This window comes from Leguminivora glycinivorella, chromosome 5 (assembly GCF_023078275.1).
Source record: "Leguminivora glycinivorella isolate SPB_JAAS2020 chromosome 5, LegGlyc_1.1, whole genome shotgun sequence".
NCBI lineage: Eukaryota > Metazoa > Arthropoda > Insecta > Lepidoptera > Tortricidae > Leguminivora > Leguminivora glycinivorella.
The window spans coordinates 2,611,341-2,636,736 of record NC_062975.1 but is presented as its reverse complement, the minus strand read 5'-3'; the positions used below and the strand labels follow the sequence as shown (position 1 = coordinate 2,636,736).

Sequence of the window (25,396 nt, the reverse complement as noted above, 5' to 3'; positions counted from 1 at the left end):
CCTTGCAATTTCAATAAGAGCATTGCATTTACGACAAACATATAATATAGCGTACCGCTCAATATATTGTCGTGTTAACATCCCCTATCATTAATTAGGTAACAAACAAGCCTGCAGCATAGGGTTGTTGTAACTCCAGGGAGCGTAGACAAGAAACCAATCGTTCACGATTAGCATATCGTAGCTGTGTGGCAGTATTAGTAGGACAACCAGACCCTGTAGCACAACTTGCGCGACTTCAAGTATGGACTCGCGCGCGACAAGGCAAGTTATGCTAGAGGGGCAGATATAGCTACGATACGCTACGAAGCGTAAATTGTGTATTAAGGGCAGAAGTGACTCGAGTTATTAAAGTCCTCCGCCTTCGGCGTCGGGCTTCAAATGGCCTCTCGTTCGTAATCCGTCATCCGCCCGTGATATACAATTATACACAATGTTTTTCATGACACTCGCGAAGTAATAACCAAATTTGAAACTGAATATATTGAAATACCTACGCTGTTATTTCGAACATTCGTCCGCCATCTTGTAATTTTTGACAGGTCGTGGAAGGCCCCATCCAGGGGCCCGTTTCTCGAAAGGTACAAAGCCTTGTATTACAAGTGTGTTTCCATGACAACCCATACGATTTGACAGTTCGCGCACTTGTAATACAAGGCTTGTACCTTTCGAGAAATGGGCCCCAGGGTGGCTAGCCGAATGGCACAATCGCTCACGAAACGCTCACGAAACGAAGCGCTAGTAGATATCTATCTCTATCGCGCTTGCGTATTGGCGCGACAGAGCCAGCGGCGTATCGCTTTCGTTTGGCGTCGGAGAAATGCCATTCGGCTACGGGGCCTGGTATTCACTTTACTTTAAAGTAGCTCATTACGTATCAGTATGTAGGCATATAATAATACGAGCGAGAGCGAGTGTGATGAAATAGTACATTACGATACAAGTGCGTAAAAAAGGAAGTTCGAAACGAGTGGCGATAAATTAAAACACGACCGAAGGGAGTGGTTTAAATCGACACGAGTTACGAATTTCCTTTTCGCACGTGTATTGTACGACATTTTTCAGTACAGATGAGCCTCCGAAGTTTCGACCTGGCATATGATGAACCACTTCTCGCACTAGTGCGTAAAAAAAACACCATCTGTACTGAAATAGTACACGTGCGAAAAGGAAATTCGTAACTCGTGTCGATTTAAAACACTCCCTTCGGTCGTGTTTTAATTTATCGCCACTCGTTTCGAACTTCCTTTTTTACGCACTTGTATCGTAATGTACTATTTCAGTATTTAATTTATCGCCACTCGTTTCGAACTTCCTTTTTTACGCACTTGTATCGTAATGTACTATTTCCCCTCACTAGCTCGGAAACACGTGTTTTATCCTTTAATGCCAGCGGGTAAAAACGCATCCACTAGTGGGTAAAGTAATTTGACCTTGACTATAGTCAAATTAACTGCTTTAAAATTGACAAAAGTAGGTGAATTTAGTAATGAAGATGATTTACCACCTGTAGAACTACTGACGAAGCAGTGATAAACGCATTTTTTGCGTTGTAGTTTCCTCGCTGTAGTGAGGGGAAAAGTTTTGTGTTACACTCGGGTGCAAATGTATTTTACTTCTCGTGTATTAAAAAACTCGCTAAGTTCAGGATTCTATTCTCGATCTCTATAGAATCCTTTCACTTGCTCGTTTTTCAATTCCACACTCGGCTTTAAAATACAACTTTGCCCCCTTGTATAACAAATAACTATTCTTTGTCTATGCAGCCTGAGGTGTTACCGATAATGCCCACCCTTTGAAAACCTGTCACACTTTCTTTTTTCTTAAACTCCATGCTCCATGAAATCATTTTATATCTACATATAAAATACATGCATGCATGCATTATGATAACAGTTTCTTACTTTTTTGCCGTTGTCACATATTAATTAAACCTGCTAATTTGTTACACATGTAATTGCACACGTTTCACAGTCTCCAGACGGAGCGCGTGCTGATACGAGCACTGGTATCTAACAAACAGGGTCAAAACTCATAAGTTATCTGGGGAACACCGTGCAAGCAGTGACGCACGCGCATCACGACCCGTCTCCGTGTAAAGCTATCTATTGACTATAATCTATTTCTGGCGTTCTTGATTAAAGGTGCCCACGTCGGTGCTTACCATAAGTGCGTTTTCACATTATCCGATCCGATATCGGATGTAGGACCGATATCCCATACATTACTTGCGCCATCTTGGATTTTTTCCAATGAAATCCTTCCGACATCCGATATCGGATCGGATAACGTGAAAACGCACTAAAGACGAAATTTCGTTATTATTTTATAACTAAGACATATGTATTATGTACAACTCAGACAAAAAAACGTACCTCAAAACCATAAAAAAAATCATGGCCAACTAGATTAGTTGTCGCTAATATTAGTATTTGACAATTTTAACACAAACTGAGGTTCAAAAGTTTTAATCCTGTGCCGAGAGATGGCAGTCTATGCATTGTGACTATACATTTACAGTAATTCTGAAGTAGCATGACAAATACGAACGTTTTTGAGAAAATACGTAGGTAAACTATCAGGTAGTGCATCTGTAATCGGTTTGCAAAAAGTCTCTAAAAGATCAATCTGATAGATCGTCCTTATGATTATGGGACTAAATGGTACCTTTTACTTGAGAACGGCTCATTTTACGAACATCACAACAAATACTATAGCGTAAAATAAACTTTATTTTCTTAGAATAAAGATTAAACCTATAAACATAAACATCTGGAAGGTCGCATTCATCGAGACCTCCAGTTGCATTAACTCAAATTTTTAGTATGTTGTGCTAATTATAATGATATAGAATTCTTGTATTTAATCAGTTCATAAAATATAAAACTACTATCATGTTCTACTGTTGGAAGATAAGAAGTATATTAACTATACACCGTGTTTCATTTAACAATGTTCAGTTATGAACAGGATGTAAGTTTAATCAGTTCATAAAATATAAAACATTACTATCATGGGTAATACTAATTAATGAAATTTAAGTTCATGATTTGCAAACCTTGTTGTTTTAAATGTTACTTACTGAGATTATCGTTTTGAAGTTTGCTGTGAAAAGCTTTAAAATGTTTTACACCTTATGTCGTTGCAGTTATGAGAAGTAAAAACGTAAACACATTAACTATATGAATGTATAATTCAAATAAAATCGTTTGTAATTTAAAGTAAATCCCATATAATATTAAATCTAATACTCGTATGTTTTAATTCTGAAGTTGTCAATGCAATTTCCACCATATATGTCATATTATATGCGACATTTTAAGAGGTACACTGAACGTTCTTGGAAAAAAGCTAAAATAAAAATTATCAATGAAAATCTGTTCGAAAATAACCAGTAATAACTAGGCGGAAGACAGGTCAAGAATCTTGACATTCTTGGCCCATCTTTTGTCTTGTCTTCGCGAGGGTAACCTGACCTGGGGGGTTACCATGACGTGCTAAAGCCGTTCAGTTTAGGTTGAGAGAGAGGGACGGAGCTATGTAACTGCTATAGCTGTGTCCCTTTCTCTCAACCTAAACTGAACGTCTTTAGTAGGTCATGGTAACCCCCCTGTTCTGATTCTGGCCTTATCTGACGACCGGTCTGACCTAGCGCGTAGTGAGTTCGAATCCCGGTAAGGGCATTTATTTGTGTGATGAGCACAGATATTTGTTCCCGAGTCATGGATGTTTTCTATGTATATTATATACTAGGGTGGGTAATTTTTACTTTATTTTATTTTCTTAGGGGGCGTAGTCACAAAAAGGTGCCATTTTGTAATTAATTAGTGCACAATTTTCTTTGAAATTTTTATGTTTCATTTTTTTCCTCCGGATCTCAGTTGAAGTTTTTGTATTTTGTATGGAGTAGGGTGTAAAAAAAGGTTTTAATTTTTGAGGTTTTTTTGTTCATTTATTTTCTTTGAACCTTTAGCATGCTATTACGATGCCAATAATGGTATATCTTTATAGCAAAATTTTAAATTAGAAGACAATACATAGATATACTCCTCACACCACACAAAATGTACTAAAAAATATATGAAAACTTCAAATCGGATCCGGAGGCAGAAGATGAATTCCAATTGCAAAATAATTTGGAATACTGTTTATTTGCATCAGTTGGCAAGTTTTTGTAACTGTGCCCAATGAAAATATAATACTTTTTTTTTCTTCATACAAGAGTGACCCACCCTAGTATATACTCAGGTATTTATATATTATGTACAGTCAAGTTCAAAAATACGTATCGAAATAATCGTCTCATAAATATGGTACTACGCTCTTATTACACCGGACTAAGATGCTATAGGACATATTTTTGAGTAAGATCTGTACACCCATATTTTTACATTTGACTGTATGTCGTTGTCTGAGTACCAACAACACAAGCCTTCTTGAGCTTACCGTGGGACTCAGTCAATCTGTGTAAGAATGTCCTATAATATTTATTTATTTATTATTTATCTGTCAAACAATATCGCACTGTACGCACAATATCCCGACATCTACTTGATAATAATCCATAAAAACTTGAAAATTTTACTACTGTGACGAAATTATAATTCTTACTGTATGTGACTATCAGAGACCATTATTATTGTATGATAAATACCATAAGCATAGGTATGAAACTACTAACTCATTCAGATATTACGAGTAATTAATTATGCATAATTATAGTTTCGTATGCAAAACAAAAAAATAAGCCCGTATTCTAAACTCAAATTGTAGGCTCTCTTTCACCTGAAGTAACTACCTACTTATATAGTAACTGTAACAATATGCCATATGCGCAACTATGGGAACAAATCAAATTATTTATTTTTTCTTTAATATATGACATCTTATTTCGATTTTTTAATATGACATGTGTCAGACGAAACAGAATAGAATAATTTAAGTATGTAGGTACCTACTTGAATTTTGTTATTATTTTGGTATTTATTTCAGACTTATAAATGTAGGCAATATTATGGTAGCAATCATTAAAACGAATAATTGAGACACAGATGTTTAATATAAATATTTACCAAATAAACTTCGTTTTTAAATAACGGCCCACACCTAGATCAAATAAGTCTGCAATTTAGAGTCCGTCTAATTAACGTAGCTGAACTTTGTTTTCGTACGTCTATTCCAAATTAGTCTATTTTCAGCTTACTTGTGTTTTATGTTCATTAATAATATGTACTTAAATAGCATAAATCAAGGGTTGTTGTTTTCGCCTACGCATATAAATTTAGATCTTATGATAACATATTTTTACTCATCGAAAGAAATACTAGCAAACTGTCGATAATCTTGAAAGTTGAAAAAACGTTGCATTGTAATCGGAATCTCGTATTTTGTGTTCCATAATAGGCTAGTTTCTTATACTTAAAATAAAATATTTTATGCAGTGCACGAAATAAAGCACCACATAATTTATGGACAGTAGTTATGTTTAAACATAATTTCTATTTAATAAGTCAAAGAGAAAAATTTAAAGTAAATGAATTGACCGTGATGTCACTTTCTTGCCGGTCCCATAGTGGATACCCCCCTCCCAACTGAGGGGGGACTGAAGTCTTCTCGATGCCTACTTGAAAAATAAATATTTCATTTTCATATTTTTAAATTAAAGAAAAAATAGAAAAATTCACACCTCCGGCAGGACTCGAACCTGCGACCTTTGGCCTCGCAGGTTGAGTAGATCGTCGCAGGAAGAGAAAGATATAAAGTAAATGAATTGACCGTGATGTCACTCCTCAGTATTTCATATTAGCAAATCGTTTTGACAGTTCTTAAAAAGACTCGTAAGGAATATGTCCGTTACTTATGAATATCCAGTGATTACCTACAACAACAAAGCACATTAAAAACAAGTATCGTAAAATTATTGTGGACTGTAAAAATATTTACTGGAAAAAGGCTAAAATTTATGAAAATCGATTTTATCCATGAGCAGTTCCCGTCCCTGAATGTTAGCATTGCGAAATAGAATTTGTTATTTGCAGTTATAAAGGTACGAATAGTCCCTGATTTATTGAACTAAGACATTTCGCTGGGTGTGGATTGATTTTAAAAAGCTTATTGTAAACCATTTTGGTGACACTTGTTTAATAGGTACATAAATTATCATAGCTCAACTATGCAAGCGTTAAATACCTAAATATTATAGGACTCTCTTACACAAACTGACTGAGTCCCACGGTAAATAAAATAATAAATAAATAAATATTATAGGACATTCTTACACAGATTGACTGAGACCCACGGTAAGCTCAAGAAGGCTTGTGTTGTGGGTACTCAGACAACGATATATATAATATATAAATACTTATATACATAGAAAACATCCATGACTCAGGAACAAATATCTGTGCTCATCACACTAATAAATGCCCTTACCGGGATTCGAACCCGGGACCGCGGCGTAGCAGGCAGGGTCACTACCGACTGCGCCAGACCGGTCGTCAAACTCAAGAAGGCTTGCGTTGTGGGTAGGTACTCAATAATAAGTTAAGACGAAATTGCAAATACTTATACATAGAAAACACACATGACTAACCGGGATTCTAACCCAGAACCATCGCCTTAGCAGGCAAGGCCACTAAGCCAGACCGGTACATCATTCAAACATAAATAATGATATTTAGTCCAATTACCATGAAATGTTTGCAGCTCGTTTAAACTTTCCCTCGGTTAGTTTTAAATATAACAAACTCCGGTCGTTATCGTAACCAAATAAAACTTCACTGTAAGTTACTACTTTTATATTTAAAGGTATTGCTTTAGCTTGGCTATTACAGTATTACGAGTATAAGTATGTATGTATACATATTCAAGAATTATATCGATAATATAATATAAAAGAATGTAGGTACCAAAGAGGATCGAGTATATTATAGAGAATTACTGTCAAAGTCTAACCACAAAATTAAAATGTTGAAAAAACCCCCGACCGCGACTTAGTAGACGATTTTCATAAAACATGGCTAAGAACACTCGACACAAAATTAAAACTTTTGAACATCAGTTTTGACAATTCGCCCCGTAATTCTTAACTTGATACGTGTTACTTTTGTCAAATATTACTACTAGCGCCATCTAGTCGAGAATTAACCAGAGGTGTAGCGCCATCTAGACCACCGCAGTAGGTTTTTTCTTAGACTTTATTTGTCTATACGGAGTTATATACCTATGTCTTTGGTAGGTAGATGACTGCTAATATCGACATACAAAAACAATGCGATTTGTAAGTTTCCCATGTACCATAAGTCCAGTTGCACCCCGTCTGCCTTAAGATTCACAAAGTCTTCTCTTTGTTCCAGACGAGGCATACATGAAGCTAGCGCTGGAGACCGTGGAAGAGCTGGACTGGTGCCTGGACCAGCTGGAGACGATACAGACTCACCGCTCCGTGTCCGATATGGCCTCACTTAAGGTAAGCGCTTTGCCGACGAGTGGCCATATTTAATTCTCCATGCCTTATGCTTCGAATGGACTAAGGACTTTTTCATCTGAAATTCCTTTATACACCGTGGGCCCCGAATGATCCGAAAGATTTTAATCTACGATTCCAAAGGTTAATTAGAGTAAATAATGTTATATAACATGTAATCTAAAAACTCATAAGTAATCTAAGAGGAATTACTTTTTACCTATTTCCTGCTGCATTCGTCGTGTGATATCGGAGTGATTCTTGAAGAGTAATATTCATTCTCTGTTTTTCAGCTTGAGATTTATCAATGTTGCTCACTCTCTGAAGTAAAGATTTGTTCAAAAAGAAGCAGTTAATTTTATTTATTTTAAGTACTAGAATCTAGAATAGTACTTAATTTAAACACATAATCGGACCTACGTTGTGTAACGTTATTAATCGTAATTTCATAAATACGTTAAAATCTTTCGGGTTTTTTGAGTACACGGTGTATGTTCGTCCAGATGAAGCATAAGGACCCTTTCAGCACGGAATGCCACATAGTGTGTGGTGGTGACTCGTTGCGCGCAAAGTTACAAGATACAATTTAATTTGTAAATTAGCCTTAATTCGTATTGTATAGCATTACCGTCTGAAGTGACTAATGGCGGTTTTTTAAATACTATTGAATAATGTTAAAACGGTATATATGTAAAAAATAAATGGCACGTGTATTTTATAGCTCTGCGTCATCAGTCCTTATGTACATCGATGAAAAGAGGTCTATAAACTTTAATTAAGCTGCTCTTTTTAGAATACCCATATTGTACAACGGACGTCAATAGACCAGTCAACGGTGATGAATGATGATAACGTCTCGTGATTATGGCTTATAAATAAATAAATGTCGACTGGTGACGTGTAAATGGACTGGGGTGAATCATTGTATAACTTAACGATGTCTCTCGGTGCATGTGAAACCTGCATGTGACTTGTGAAATGAAGTATAAGTCTCATGCAGAACTAACCTGTTTTGAAATTAAAAAAATATAGTATAAATATTATGATCAATACGGGTAAGCGTGTCATAAGGAGAAGTGTGTTTGGTTTTCACATTTGGCCTGTTTAGATCAATGATCAGTGTTTATTGAGAGTTCATACGTTTATCACTAATCGTAAATAGCAGGTAGCAAATGTATGAACTCGCAATACCTGTGACAATGAGTAAAAAGGTCAAATGTGAAGACCAGACACACCCCCTTATGACACACTGACCCGTATTGACCTTACCTTTTCTTTGACTGACAACATTACATGAAAAAAAAAACTGAAAACCAGTTTTTTTTTTTTTTTCAATAAACCCCTTATGTCGCACAATGGATGCACATTCATATTTCTACGATCATAGTGTCGCTGTTTCCTTTATCTATCGTATTTAAAAATGGCATATAATTAACCGGGCAACTAAAATATTAAACGGGAAGTTATGTCGGGCATACAATAATATAATCTGGCTGTGTTTTAATATTGTGGCGACAAAAAAAATATATGAGCCTCAAATATTAAGCATCATTATTATTGAAAAAACGGCAGCAAATTTCAAACGACAAAAATATTACCGAGGAACATTAAACAATACTTTGGCGGCTAAAATAATAATTGGCACCTAGTATTGTAAAGTGTAAGATTTTTAATATTTGTAGTCATATAGATGTTAGCACCTAAATAATTAAACTTACATACATACATACATACAATCACGCCTGTACCCCATAAAGGGGTAGGCAGAGCACATGAAACTACTTAAGCTTCAGGGCCACTCTTGGCAAATAAGGGGTTAAAAGAAAACGAAACTGTGGCATTGCAGTGACAGGTTGCCAGCCTCTCGCCTACACCACAATTTAACCCATATCCCATAGTCGCCTTCTACGACACCCACGGGAAGAAAGGGGGTGGTGAAATTCTTAACCCGTCACCACACAGGAGACCCGTCACCACACAGGAGACCCGTCACCACACAGGAGTTAATTAAACTTAGCTAAATAATTATACTTACCTAAATAATTGCGGAGGCAACTAAAAAAAATATTGGGAAGTAGGTTTTTTAAAACACATATAAAATCGTTTCTTTATGGAAACGATGGTCTCATCGGAAGATCAGCGCTGGAAGTCACCAGCAACACGCTGAGGTGAGGCCATTTCGTGGCACTTCATTCCTTTCTGTCTTGTTGTTATTATGTGTATTTTGTCTTGCCCTTGTTCACGAATAAATGTTTATTCTATTCAAACATCGTATTTGCGACCCGTAAACCACGGGTAGTATTTAAATATCTCACATCTATTTTCGAGCGAGTTGCAAGTGAGGAAACGCGTACCAAATCATTTTATAATAAGTACACACCAAAAAGGAGTGTATACGCTTCTAATGACACCCCTTGAGTTGCAGGCGTCCATAGGTTACGGTGACCGCTTTCCATCAGGCCGATCGTATGCTTGTTTGCCACCGACGTGGTATTAAAAAAATGCCATGATAATATTACAAGAGCAGAATTATTTTCTGCTAGCAAAAAGTGGGTTAGGGTTAGGTTACTTTTTAGTAGAATATAAGTCCTATCAAATTTGCTAAGTTTGGCATAATTCTTAGGTACTTTGTACGAACAAAACAACGATAGCAAAAAGGAAATGAAATACAGTCCCAGAGGCATGCATCCCCAACACACATGACTCGCCATCAAAACAGAAATAAGTAGGAAGAAGATGGACAACTTTTTACCGCCTAAATAATATGCAAACAAAAATCTACGGAAGTACTCTTAATTTAGAAGATTATTTTGCTCATGATCATGAACATTATGCCAGCATAAGATTCGATATTATAAAATCTGCTGAACGATTTATGCCAAAGCATATTCTGAGTAAGGTTTTCCTGCCAAAAAAATTAATCTTTCAGAGTGATGTTAAGACTGCGTAAGGCCAGCCTTAGATTCGATAGAGTAAACGTCATGAAAAGTTAAATTAATTGTATAGACGAAGTTGCCAGCACCCCCAAACACCTAATTTTTTACCCATAAGTATAATATTTTGTCGACCGTTATATTTTATAAGACTCCTTTTTTTTATTAAAATGACAGCTCATGTGATGAGTGCCGATATATAAATTTTAAATGTACTTTTTATGTTAATTTGCTATATAAATATTTTAAAAGAACTGTATATTTTATATTAATAGACAGCCGTTTTCCTATTAAACTGTATGTCGTAAATTGTTTCCAATATAATAATTCAGTTGCCAAATAAATAGTTGGTACTCGCGTCTGAATAAACCGTAGCCATAATGACATTAAAATGCTACCTCATATTGAAATATTTTGAGGCCCCATTTTAGTCGCCAAACTATTATTTTTGATACCCATTTCTATGGTTATTTAGTCGCCCGGTTAAATACGTGCCTTTAAAAATCATTTCATTTTACTCGAACTTTTTAGAAATATAAACGGCTGTAGTATATCTGCGTTTTCTTCTTTTTGAAGCACATGTTTGACATATGCTAAATCTTAAAGATATTTTTTTCGGCTTGATTACTTTCACTGTGAATTAATAAAAAACACAATCATTAAACTTCAGACTGGCCCTTCCCAGTATCCTTCATACATCCAGTATTGTCAATAAAACAAATATAGCAATCTCTTTGTTATCACGATTAAATGCATTATTCAGTTTCATTGCCAACCGTAAAATTGAATGGAAAAACTCTAACAAGCGGATTATACACCGCATTATACTGGTTATTACGGTTCCTCGTCTGTTTGTCGAGCGATTGCTTTATCCGCAGCCGTGGAAACTTACCAGCGCGGCGACACAACACGAATTGGAACTTGCATATTAGCACATCACAGTATGTGTTGGGCCTACATATAACGTAGACATAGAAAAAATATAGACGGAAGACGGGAAGCAGAATAACCTCATGTCATCCTGTACAGTGTACCTACTCGTACACTCTCATGAAACATGCCATATACTGACAGAGGCAGATATCTTCTCTACTCGATATTCAATCAATATTATGGTACCGCTTGTTCTCTCCAGCATCTTTCAATATTTACAATAATTAATTGTTAACCAACTGGCTATCAATCATATGTGTCAATGTCATGGCACCATTTTTCCATATCGTCACTACTTTAAAAAAAACTTGTATCTTCGTCTGTCAATGAAAAGAAAATTGTAGTAGGTATGTATGAAATGCATATAGACTTACTGCGTTTTAACTTTGAGGAGCAGCGTGAGATACGAGATTTTTTCAAAGAGTGACGATATGTCCTAATGGAAAAGTGGTGCCATGATGACGTCACTTACCCATTCATCTAAGGGTTTCTACAATCTATGACTAAACAGCAGCACGACCATGTCGGACAGAACACGTGTTTGTGCCTTCTGAAACTTGAAATCCTCCCGTCGTCGCATACGTGTGACAATTGTGACATGTGTACGTGTCACTGTTACACTATTAGTATGTGTCCCTAGTGCAAATTTTATTCGAGAACGTACCGGTTCTTTTTCGAATGAATTTGTTACATGCTGCTTTGCCCTTTATATTAAAACGTTCAAGTGGGTAGTCAAGACCAAGTGCGGGTAGTTCGAAAAATTCTTACAGCTAGAAGATGATGATGTTAAACTCTAGACTGTCTGCTCCTAGAACACGGGGCCAATGAGGTCCTTGAAACGTCGGAGGTTTGCAATCTTAAGTATAGGTTTAGCTTTGTTTCCAAAACGTCCTGCTTAGCGCGTTTTCGAAATTTCAAAAAGACGTTTATATGACGTCACGTTTTTGAATGTACACTAGATACTGATGGGTATATTTTGGCATAGGACAGTCAGCATTAAATGGATGCTGATGGCCAAAATGGCGAAATATACCTAGACGTAGACACTTAATTATATCACAATAAACATGTGTTTGTATATATTTGATGACATTTACCGTCACTATTCATCTGATGCTCAGTCTACCAATAGTATACGCTCACTGAATCTGTAAAGAATCTTATATTTAATGTGGCCTCGTTATATGAAATATTACAGAGTGAAACAATTCTACACGAGCCGCCTAGCATTATCCTTGCAAGTTATCTAAAATTCTACCCATTAGGCTTTACATCAAACTCGGAACAAGTATTATTTTGGTTATTTTACATATAGGAAAGGTATTATAAAAGCTTCCGACTCGTCGATTCTCCAATACATATCTAAAATGAATGAGGTTACGGTCCCGAATAACTGCTTTATTGACGGTAAACATTTTTTTCATTTGGCAGTGTTTTTCCACCTATATTTTATTTACATTTTAACAGGATACCTGCGCGATATTGGATATTCGATCTCACATATATAAAGCCCCTTTGAGCCGGCAAAAGTTTTAATGATTTCTCGAAAAAGATGGATTAGATCCGCGCTTCAAAGTCGATATCTTGATTTTACTTATTCCCTTCACGTCCTATTTAATGAGTTTGTTTGGATTCCCTAAGCAAGCCCAAGTTTCGTAATAATAAACATATTAATTTTAAAACATTTTCCTTTTAATTTATGCATGAAAAGCATTTCCGTCGTTAATTTTAATTACGCACTTTTCTTTGCGAAAGCTTTGCTGCTTCAGGATTTTCGTTACTAAATATTTGTGAGATGCTTGTCTCTTGGGAGTTGAAGTACCTCTTTATTCATTTAGATTATTTGTACGAATTTCACTATATCTATAGTAAAATGTTTACTTAATTGGTAGGTATGTTATAAACTGAAATAGATAGCAGACACTAAAGAAAAAGCGATCAAGCCTACTGTAAATTATTTATTATAATAACTGTAAATAATATGTATTAATCCATAATCATAGTAATATAAATATTATTACATAGATATACTTCTACCTTCTACGGAATAAGCTTAATTACGAATAATGAAAGCGGGGATGAAGGCGCCATATTGAAATATAAATCAAAATAATTCATTATTAGTTAAACTTTACACGAAACTTTATTTTAATTAAATCATTTCAAGGGAATTCTATCTATCTTCAGGTCATGATACCGGCCTCAAAGGTCTTGTCCCAATGTATTAAAATAAATAAAGAAATATTGGAGGACACCTTACACAGATCAACTTAGCCCCAAACTAAGCAAAGCTTGTACTATGGGTGCTAAGCGACGATATACATACTTAAATAGATAAATACATACATAGAAAAGATCCATGACTCAGGAACAAACATCTGTGTTCATCACACAAATAAATGCCCTTACCGGGATTCGAACCTGGGACCGCGGCTCAGCAGGCAGGGTCACTACACTACCGACTGAGTTAGACCGGTCGTGTCAACCATGTAATTGTCACGCAGCAGACGTCTGTCTCCCATACGAGTTCAACCCTTTAACGGAGACAGACGGTTTGGTGCAACCGGCCCTAAGTGGGGCCTGAATGCACGCTCATATTCGGCGTGTAGCGGGGCGAGGCTTACGGCGTGCATATCAAACAATTGAAGCTCGTACAAGTGTCCTGAGTCGACGCTGCATAGATTGTATGCTCGCTCATATTCGGCGTGTAGCGGGGCGAGGCTTGCGGCGTGCATATCAAACAATTGAAGCTCGTACAAGTGTCCTGAGTCGACGCTGCATAGGTTGTATGCTCGCTAAAAAGTTGGGACACAAAAATTATGTAACACCTATTATGTTGAATAGAAATTATGAATTATGAAGGCTGCGCACCGAGCGTCCACTCCGGCAAGCAAGCGCGGATCCAGCTTCGTGCCCAGGGGCCACGTGGTAAAGGCTAAAAAGTTGGGACCCAAAAATCATGGTCTATTTTGAATATGGCCAACTTAGGCTGCGGGGGGAGCGCTCACTCCCCAAGCCTTAGGCCCCATGGATCCGATCGATATGCCGGCAAGCCTTACACTATGATCGATGAGCTTTGGAACAACAGTGTGCGTAGCCGAATGCACTATATTTCTGCGGCGTTTCGGTGGCGCTTCGCGTCGCAGAAATGACATTCGGCTACGCCCCCAGGACTGTAACACCGGTGTTCAGATCGATGTGGCTGACGTCACAATATCGCCGCGTGTCGCCACAATGCATATTGCAGGGGGTGAAGGCCCACTTAGCGGACTATTCTATAACGGCAGCCTTTTTTAAAAGGGCCGTTTTAAGTGCTTTATTTTGATAAAGTGACGTTGAACATATTATTTTTAATTGTGCACGCAAACTAAAAAAAGTAATTAACTTAGAAATAAAGTTTATTAATTACTTATTTAAAATCTATAGAGAATTTTTAAAAATAATTAGAGAAGTTTAAATATCAAAAACGATTTATGTAGCTGACAACTTCGACTGCTGCATATTTGTTTTTGTTTTTGGCGTTTACCGATAAATTAATCACAAAGTAGACAACTAGACCAAACTCAAATTAATTTTAAAAAATAGCACGAGCAAATATGATATATTTTTAAACCATTTTCTCATGAATTTAAACTTAATATTTAAGTTCCTTTCTGTTGAACCCCCGCCCTTGAGATATTTATTAACGAAACCGGCGGCTAATTCTGTAAGCATATCCATATGGGTCCAGCAAATAAATTTAAATTACCAACCCCCTAATACAGTTCTCACAAAGACACATAAATTACCTTTTGCGCTCCCAAATTCTGTCTTACCATATTTAGCAACCTTAGTCAAGTGGTTCTTACATTTATTGAAGCAAACTCCAATTTTATTTGGGTTAATAAAATATATTTATTCCAAACACGGCTCCTTAAAATATTCTAGGAAGTAACGATAAAGTCTTACAGAAATAATGTTTTAGTTTTCTTTCATATTTATTTCTGTCAAACTTGCTCTCTAGGGCCGAAGCCACAGAGAATACTTAATGATATACATATAAAGCGTAAATAAAACCTGTCCTACGTTTAGTTTTGATTCATTTGGGAATATGTTCTTTGAGGCTTTCGCTTGTGCGTGACATCCCATCGTTAGCAGCGGAGGGCACCCGCCAGCCTCGAACTGTGACGTAAATCCGGCCGTAGAATTATATGCTGCTAGATACAGTTGCGCTCTAACTAGAGTCATTACGGCGATTTAAATATACATCTCAATGTTAAAGTGTTCTATTTTTGTCGTGGCTATTTGTGGACATCATTACATGACATTCGACGGCCATCGCCATGTATCAACATTGGTGCGTGACTGCGTGTATCGTTGTGGCAGTTCTAGGTTGTGGTGAAGGCATCCAGCTGCTGCTCTGTACAATGTTTGTAAACTATGCTCATATAGTTACAGTATTTTGGGAATTCTTGGGATATCTCTTGTGTAAAGAGTCATTTATTTGTATCGAGAGGTACCAAAATGCTTGTCTAGAATCAGATTCAATAGGATTTTTGAGGATTTACAAAAATAATTATCCTAAGATGATAAACTGAAATAGATATCATACACGAAAGAAAAAGCGACCGAGCCCACTGGTGGCTGAGTCGGGGATCGAACTCGGGTCTTCAACTTACGCGTCTAACGTCTTGCTCTAACGTTACGTTACGTTTATCCTGAGGATGATTGTCCATTATTAGCGAGTTACAAAAATTGTACTTTCTGTTTACAAAAAACTTAAATATTCTTCCCACACAAATTCTATATTTTAGTGACAAGAGAATGAATACTAATATGATTGACGTCGTAAATCCGTAATTTGTTCTCAACTAACACGAAGTAATAGTAAAGTAGTTTGGCGCTCTAGTTTCACTATGTTTTACCTGAGTTGTCAGAATTTCATGTCGACTTGCTAATAATCTTATATTGCTTGCCTAAATAACTCTATTCAGCCTCTTCATTACCGTTATTTATATCTTGTGGAAACACACTACAGGCCAAATTTAACAGGCTCCTAATGAAATATGAGGACTTTAATCGATTGTAAACTAAAATAACAGACAAGCGAGTACGCAGCGTAAACAAAAACATGTAATTACTCATAAAACGAAGGTCGGGTAAGGTATTAAATATTATGATGTTATTATTCCAATCTGGCTACAAGATAAAGTCAATGACACTAAAGCATTCGTTTTGAGGCGAGTAAACAATACTGTAATAAAATGCGAAGCATCCAAGGAGATACCGTATTTCGTAATAATTTTCAAAGTGGTCACAGTGGCAATATAAGTAAAGCTGAGTTTAGACCAGCAAGTTATTGCTGCAAGTTTTGAGACGCCACTATAAGTAAGAGTGAGTGGCAAATATCTGCATCTTTTTCTTGCATATACTTCTGTCTCACAACTTGCAGCAATAACTTGCACGTCTAAACTCAGCTTAAGGTCAATACGGGTAACTGTGTCATAGGGTTAATTGTGTCAGGCTTCCACGTTTGGCATGTTTAAACAATAATCAGTATTTATTGAGAGTTCAACTAATCGTGACTAGCAAGTAGCAAAGGTATGAACTCGCAAAACCACTTTGACAATGAGTAAAACGGCCAAATGTGAAGGCCAGACACACTTCCCTTTATCACATACTTATCCGTATTGACCTTACTATTTAGAGCCACTTGGACGGTGTTTATTTTGGTTGCATAAAAAACATTTTGTAAGCACGGACTAGAAGGACCACGTGTTTTAAATTTTTTTGACATAGGTAATGAATAAATAGGTACATGTTACCTAAATAATATGTCCAAGTCCATACTAATATTTTTTTTATTTTTTTTTATTTATTTATTACATACACATAAACTATCAATAACAGGGCATCCTAATACGATAGTATGGAAATTTACACAACATTTTATACATTGCCGTAGCACAAAACATATAGCCTTTGTGAATTCGTTCAGAGAACAAGAGAATATATCTAACTCGATCGCTACTCGATTGATGGTCCGGAGTGCGCGCGTGAAAGGGGCCTGGCGAAGGAGTTGCGTTCGAGCGCGCGGCTCGGCCAGCAGGGTCGGCCGCCGCCGCCGCCACATACCGATCAGGGTGGCTAGCTACGTTTAAACGCACCTCTGCCAGGACTCCAGGATTGCACAACTTGCCTCGTACCAACTTAAATATATACAAAGACAGTCCCAGTTCCCGTCTAACTTCTAGTTTATTGTATCCTACCATGCCTAATACAAACAATGTAGGATAGTTTAACGGGTAAAAAGGGTAAACTCCGTATAATTAAGTACACAAATGTAATGAATTTATTCTGGATGCGTTCCAACATTACCCTATACTTAGACTCGTGTGGACTCCAGATGGCCGCATTACACTCTAAGTGACTCCTGACTATTGCCTCGTACAGGACGCGATTTTGCGTTAATGTTGGTAAACGCGTGGGCCTGCCTATAAATGGGAAAGTGTGTGTGTCTGTTGTTTGTCCGTCTTTCACAGCAAAACGGAGCGACGAATTGACGTGATGTTTTAAGTGGAGATAGTTGAAGGGATGGAAAGTGACATAGGCTACATTTTGTCTCCTTCTAACGCGAGCAAAGCCGCGGGCAAAAGCTAGTTACTTTATAAAAACAGCTTCCACTGGTCGTGAATGCGGCAGAACTAAAGTCGAAAATATCAAAGTGAAGACCCGCAATAAACATTATTTATTAAATAAATATACATTGCTCCGACAGCGAAACCTTGTCATGAATACAGATTTCAGCATAGATAGGTAATACTTTTTCGCGATGCCATATGTTCGTTATACAGTCGAGTTCATTCATATGTGTACATTTCGTCACCTTAATTCGATGAAATAGGGTGAAAAAATGTACACATATTTATGAACTCGACTGTACACTAAAGATCAATGAAAATTGGACGACGCGCGTCGAGACAAGCCTGACAGTGCCCTTTGCCTTGGCTCGACGGTGGCGCGGCTGTGCCCTCAGATATCAGATCACATGGGTTTTTGATGTCATAACACAACCGATACTTGTTTGTACATTGTTACTAGGGCGTCGGATATATCAAGGTGGTTGCAAACGACACAATTAGATTTAAAGGTAACCATTGACGACATTTAATTTGGACCGTCTCCAAATAGATTAGTCTATTCAAATTGACTTAATCATCATTAGTCTTGTTTGTTCTATAGAATAAAATTCAGAAAAAAAGGAGGAAAATAAATATAATTTTAGAAGTATTATCGGCGCTACGTGTTTATCATAAGAATAGTTCACCACAATTATGTCAGGCTGCGTAAACAAGAGGCCAATCGGTGACGCTACTGACGCTCTGTAGCGTCTCATAGGTATATCTCTTTATCGCACTAAAACTACGATACTTAGTTACCACTTGTCTACGGGCCCAGCGTGCGTAGCCGAATGCACAAACGCTCCCGAACCGAAACGCTCGTAGATATCTATCTCTATCGCTCTTGCGTATTGGCGCGACAGAGCGAAACTACCTTTCGCGTCGTTTCGTTTTCGTTTCGCGTCGTAGAAATGCCATTCGGCTACGGGGCCAGGTTTACTGCGAAAGCGCCAAGCTGCTTATTATAATACAATACATACAATCGTTTATTTGCCAAAAAATGTTTAGAGAGGTACATGTTATTAATTTAATTGAAGTAGTACGTGCCTTAGTTCCTTAAAAATCTTAAAATCCAGAAAAAGTTTATCACATAAGCAGCGCTTCTCCGGTTATCGCTACCGTGTAATTCATAAACAAAACGGCCTTTAAACTCGTATCGTGAGTGATAAGTGTACCCACGGGTCTACGGCCTTGCGGCCGGCCGCGACGTCACGCGACGCGCCGCCCGGGTCACGTAGGCGCCCGCCTAGCGAGTCTTTCACGCCGCCTAGCGCGGCCGTGGAGCGATCACAACAACTCATCAGCTGCTTTACCACTACGCAGAAAGGACTCAGCCAAAAACAATGCAGATACTGAATAAAGTAATGTATTATTTTTCCCCTCACTAGCTCGGAAACACGTGTTTTGTCCTTTAATACCAGCGGGTAAAAACGCATTTTATCCACTAGTGGGTAAAGTAATTTGACCTTGAATAAAGTCAAATTAACTGCTTTAAAATTGATAAAAGTAGGTGAATCTAGTAATAAAGATGATTTACCACCTGTGGAACTACTGGAAGCAGTGATAAACGCATTTTTTGCGTTGTAGTTTCCTCGCTATAGTGAGGGGTAGGCTTGTGCCGTTTCGTTCGTTGATCGGAGCGCTCCGATCTCGTTCAATCGCTCCCACGAACTAGTTCGCTCTTTTAGGTCTTTTGCTCATTTAGTTCAGCCAGACCAGCGACCATTGCGGTCGGAAAGATCAGAACGAATGGGACCGAATAGTGTCAAAATGATACGAATAGTCCACAGATGGTAACATTCCGGGCCCAAAGGTTGTAAGTAACCGAAGTTTAATATGAAAACTTGACGTTTTTTGTTGCTCTGCTAATTAGCTCTCGCTCTCGGTCGGCGCAGTCACACACTCGTTCTCGATCCAAACCGCTCGCGCTCGCCGATCCTATACTGAACTAAATGAGCAAAGACCGAATCTCAGAGCCTGGAAAGATTCAGTTCATTTCGGTCATTGATGGGATTTTATTCCTAACAGTTCATAGTTCGTGAACGACACAAGCCTAGTGAGGGGAAAAGTTTTGTGTTACACTCGGGTGCAAATGTATTTTACTTCTCGTGTGTTAAAAAAGTCGCAAGTGAAAGGATTCTATAGTTGAACCACGAGCGAAGCGAGTGGTTCGAGAATAGAATCCTGAACTTAGCGAGTTTTTCAATACACGAGAAGTAAAATACATTTGCACCCGTGTGTAACACAAAATTTTTCCCCTCACTATAGCGAGGAAACTACAACGCAAAAAATGCGTTTATCACTGCTTCCAGTAGTTCCACAGGTGGTAAATCATCTTCATTACTAGATTCACCTACTTTTATAAATTTTAAAGCAGTTAATTTGACTATATTCAAGGTCAAATTACTTTACCCACTAGTGGATAAAATGCGTTTTTACCCGCTGACATTAAAGGATAAAACATGTGTTTCCGAGGTAGTGAGGGGAAAAATGACATAGGTATGTAGTAACAGTAACTACACCTTATGTGCCCGCGTGTTGATTTGTAACTATGTTCTGTAATAATAATATACTTGAGAAACCTATTCTCCTTCGTAGAGTTTAGAGTCATGAAAGGTGATATGAAGAACGGTTTTGTTATATTTAAAGTTATTTCTACTGATACTGTTAGTATTATTATAAAATGTATATTGATCTAGTTACTAAAATGTTTTACCTACTTAGAACGGAAAACTAAAATAAGGTACAGCGGGGAAAATCTCGACTGGGGGACAATTGTAACTAATCCATTTTTTCCATTATTACACTATGATATTGAGTTCTACATGTATACACTGAACACGCCTAGCATATATAACCGGTGGACTCTCTATTTAATGATGCAAACATTGTAAAACAAGGGAAAAAATGGACCACTTATATTTGCCCCCCCAGTCGAGATTTGCCCCGCTTTACCTTATGAATTGTAGTTACCCCAAGCGTCTTATATTTTTCATACGCAAACGTGGCGCCTGGCGCCTTTAACGTGAAATTTTAGATAAACAACGCTGGAAATACATTTCCTATTGAATTATTGTTTATTTACGTTAAAATTCTTGCTACAACGATGCTGTATAGTGTGTACGTCCTAGAACCAGGGGCGGCTCACTCCGCGATTCTATCGCCGCGCTACAAGTACATGCACATGCTGGCGGCCGCGAGTTCGCGGCCTAATCAGGGGTGGCGCGCGTTCTCACGGAACGCACGTTCGCACTTTCTATTGTTACATTACGTCGCGAGTTTTTTTTTAAGGTTCATATGCGATGTCCACGTGTGGAATGGCTAATAATGCTTAGTTAAATATACATCATGAATAAAATAGGACAATCTAACACAGATCTTATTGATTAAGTCCCACGGAAAAATCCAATAAGGCTTCCTGATGCTGAAGGCTTAAACAAAAATATGTAAATACTATATATATAACTAGAAAGTACCCAAGACTTGAATTTATAGTATAACATTTTATCTGAGAATTAATTCGTTTTAATCCATAGGCAACCCTATCATCCGACGCTGCACACGTGCGGCTCGTTTCTTTGTTAGAATTTTGTAGGCATTTAAAAAGGCGGCATTTCGTGAACATCAAAGCAGTGGGCCTTCTGTACTTGTACTATTATGTATTCTGTGCTAGAACTTCCAAAAATGTCTTCGAGGTGAGGATTTATGTTTAAACATTAAATTGAACTATGTACATATATCCTGAAAGCTTTCTAAATGATACTGAAGAAAAACGGTAACGCCTTTGGTATTACACCTGTTGGCAAACCTTAATAAATAAATTAAATTGAAATTAAACTGGAAGAAATCCCTCTAAGGGATAAGTTCGCCTTTGTACTTCACATCTCAATGTATGTTATTTTTAATGTGTTTTTGTACAATAAAGAGCTACTTCTACTACTCCTACTACTACTAAATTAAATATAGTATAAAATAAAATAAAATAAAATCGTATAAAATCGCCAGTATCCTTGGTACAATGCCTCAAGGGCCTATTTTAGACATTAGCTAGCTTTTAAGTTTAGTCTTAGTTTCTTATATAATTATGTAAATATGTTCATGTAAATAAAGAATATTTAAAATTAAATTAAATACTGAAGAAAAACTTGATATGCGTTTTCTTGCAATTTGATATAATCTTGGTCGTAATAAAAAATAAGAAACAATTTATTGTAGCAAGCCTTCTCAAGTTGTACATCATTTGCGAGATTGCGAGTAATAGGTAGGATCAAATAAATACTATTTTTGTTTAAAATATGAGATAATGAAAACTGAAGTTACCAAGTAGGTGCATATATTGTATTAATGTTTTAATTTACCTTTTAGAATTATCTACTTTGACGTTTGCCTGTTCAAACCCCCTATACCTATAAGGATAAAGACAATTATATAAAAGTGTCTAAGTAAATTCATACGCAATGCAAAGCACTTACGCCACAGAAATACGTCAGGTTCTTTTGGATACCTGAATTGATACTAAGTATATGAATCACCGTGTCCCAAATAGTGACGCCATCATGCAAGGACTTAATCTACCTCTACTCAACATGACTGGGAAAGGGAGAATGATAAATTGAGCTATAATATATTAAAGACAATAAGTACATAATATTATATTACACCCAGATGCGAGTACATAAATATACAGTTACGTTATAATTTAATTATATTGTACTGTACGCTTGATTATATTTTCATTCGAAAGTTAACACGTCCAAACCAATTAATTGCATGTTATATAATACTAGCTTTTTCCCGCGGCTTCGCTCGCGTTAGAAAGAGGCAACATATATGACACTCTCCATCCCTTCAACTATCTCCACTTAAAAAATCACGTCAATTCGTCGCTCCGTTTTGCCGTGAAGGACGGACAAACAAACAGACACACACACTTTCCCATTTATAATATTAGTATGGATTACTTTGATATAGAAAATCAATCGTGGCAAGAAAATTATGAGGAGAACCACTGAACGCTAAAGTTAAATTGTTCCAATTTACATTACGGAAACTTCTTTCAGTTTTAAAACCGACAAGCGAGCTCGATTAAAACATTTACCTCGCAAGTTCCCAAGTACAGAAACGTTCATACCGAACTCATAAATATTGTATAGGCCGTACTAAAATATACCTAATTGAGCCCAGAATCAAGGGTACCATTTTTATGTTGCTACACCAAAAGGGTATTGAGCCAATGGACCGGCTGGATGACGTCTAAAGCGACCTCAGCGGCCGCGCGCCGAAGGTTGACATGAGCTTCCGACAATGAAACACCATGTACATTATATAATTGCTGACATAAGATATATTGCGGTATGAATTTTATTTATTTGATGCCAGATGATGTGCATTAACTGAGATTGAAAACCAAGGTGATCAGAATTCATAGGGATTTTTTATAGTTTTTCCGAATTCTCGATCTGTTACTGACTGAATATTTTTCATAGTTTTTTTAGTTCAATGTTGATAAATATCATAACACGGTGCCATGAGGTTTTGTGAAGTGAGTAATTTGAGTTTAAGCTTGTTTGACATGACTTTTTAGTTCTTCAAGTAAGATTTTGTCACTAATGCTCCATATCTCAGAATTTTGCACAAAACTTTCTTATTGAAAATATATGAATATGATTTTAGTGATCAGTGAAACTTACCTGCCTGCCTAAAAAAGATCTTAAATACATTTCATTAAAACATTTAATTCTACGAAACGATACATAGGAAACTATATAGGGATATACCCGTCACGTACGTACCGATATATGAAAGAAATTCCTGTAAAGTTCATACTATCAGTGGCTGGGGTTAGTACGTAATTACTACATATAAGTATGCCGGCCATCGGGAAATTAAAACGGAAATTCCCATCGTCTATTCGGCCTTTTTTATGGCGTTCAAAATCGACCTCGGCCCGTTATATCAATATATGCCTAGTCTGTGACGTACGCTTTCGTCATCACGTTACACTGCCAGAAAGTGTAAAGGTTACGCGTAACTCAATACGGTGAAATTAATTATGAATGTTAGTCGGATTACAACGCGTGTAAGGTAATAGATTTAATTGATAATGAAGTAATTATTTACGGATACAGGATGTGCTGTCATTAATGAATAATGATAGTGGATAATCTTTAACGCTAATCGTTCGGCCTCTGAGCGAGGTGGCTATACCATCATCGAAAATTACATTTAGTGTTTTAAGCAGTGACCATGACCGGCCCGCCACCGGTCCTTCAAAATAATCTGTGAGCACTGTAGTAAAAATAAAAAAATGCTTTTCTGCGGGCGTAGCAAACTAGTTGGATAAACTTTATCGCACCGGTGCGTCCCTATCGCACTTACAAATAGTGCGAAAAGGTCGGCGTGACATTACATCGTTTATCACGTGACTTGCCTGCCTGGTTTATATCTGGCCCGCCTCTAAAATTCCTTAATATAATATTTTGGCACCCAATGAAAAAAAGTTTGCCCACCACTGGTACAGAGAAAGTAAATAACGCCCTTAAGAGGATACGGTAGCGAAAATGCTAAAATGGAAAGGAGCCCCCCTTTCAACTTTGGAATTTCAGTTAAATATACAACTGTTATTAACTAGATTTATCGAAAAAAAATTGTCCATTAAGAACAACTCAGTCAAAAGATATTTCAAAAAAATCTTTAAAATCGATGTTCCGCTCTCGACTCTTTCCTCCTTCAAAACTTAATCAATCGGAACGAAATTTAAGAATCTGAATGACAGTGAAATAATCTATGTCGGACCGTTTAGCTTTTTTGGTAAATTGTTACCAATCTTGAGTATCACACCTTTTTTTCCGCCACAATGAAAAAGGCCGTTTTTGTAAATTTTTGATTGGCTCTAGAGTCTTTAAAAAGCAGAATATCAAAAAAATCAAAACGGTCCGACACAGATAAAAATAATAACAATCTGTGTTGAAAAAATCATTGCTCTATCTTCAAAAACCAGGGAGGAAATAGTCGAGAGCGTTTGTATGGAGAATTGACCCCTACCGTATCATCTTAATAATTATTTATAACAACAAAAATTACATACATTTCCCAAGACGTTTACGTCATCGAGTGACGTATTCAGAAATTCATGATTCAGACTGTAAAGTCAATAGAAAGTTAAAGTGAAATCCTAAGTGTGAAGATGACAAAGTCAGTGACAATGACATAATAAATAAAAAAGTTGCTTATTGTGTCGACCTTTGGTTGATGCTCGGCTAGATGGCGCTAATATTAATATTTGTGTCGCTTAACTTCATACTCGGGTAAATCCATTCTGCTTCAAGGTTGATTATGTATAAAATGTAATCTGCCAAAGAATCAACCTTATAGCAAAATGGATTTACCCGAGTTTGAAGTTAAGC

The 25,396-nt window shown here is 37.0% G+C and overlaps 1 protein-coding gene across 1 annotated transcript in view; it reads left to right on the top strand.

The window, feature by feature from the left end:
* Nucleotides 1–25,396, top strand: part of LOC125226452 (cAMP-specific 3',5'-cyclic phosphodiesterase-like) — a 729,130-nt gene that overhangs the window by 676,717 nt on the left and 27,017 nt on the right. Inside the window, exon 8 of the mRNA XM_048130434.1 lies at nt 7,356–7,468. Coding sequence (XP_047986391.1) covers nt 7,356–7,468 — 113 coding nt within the window. The remainder of the gene's footprint in view (nt 1–7,355; nt 7,469–25,396) is intronic.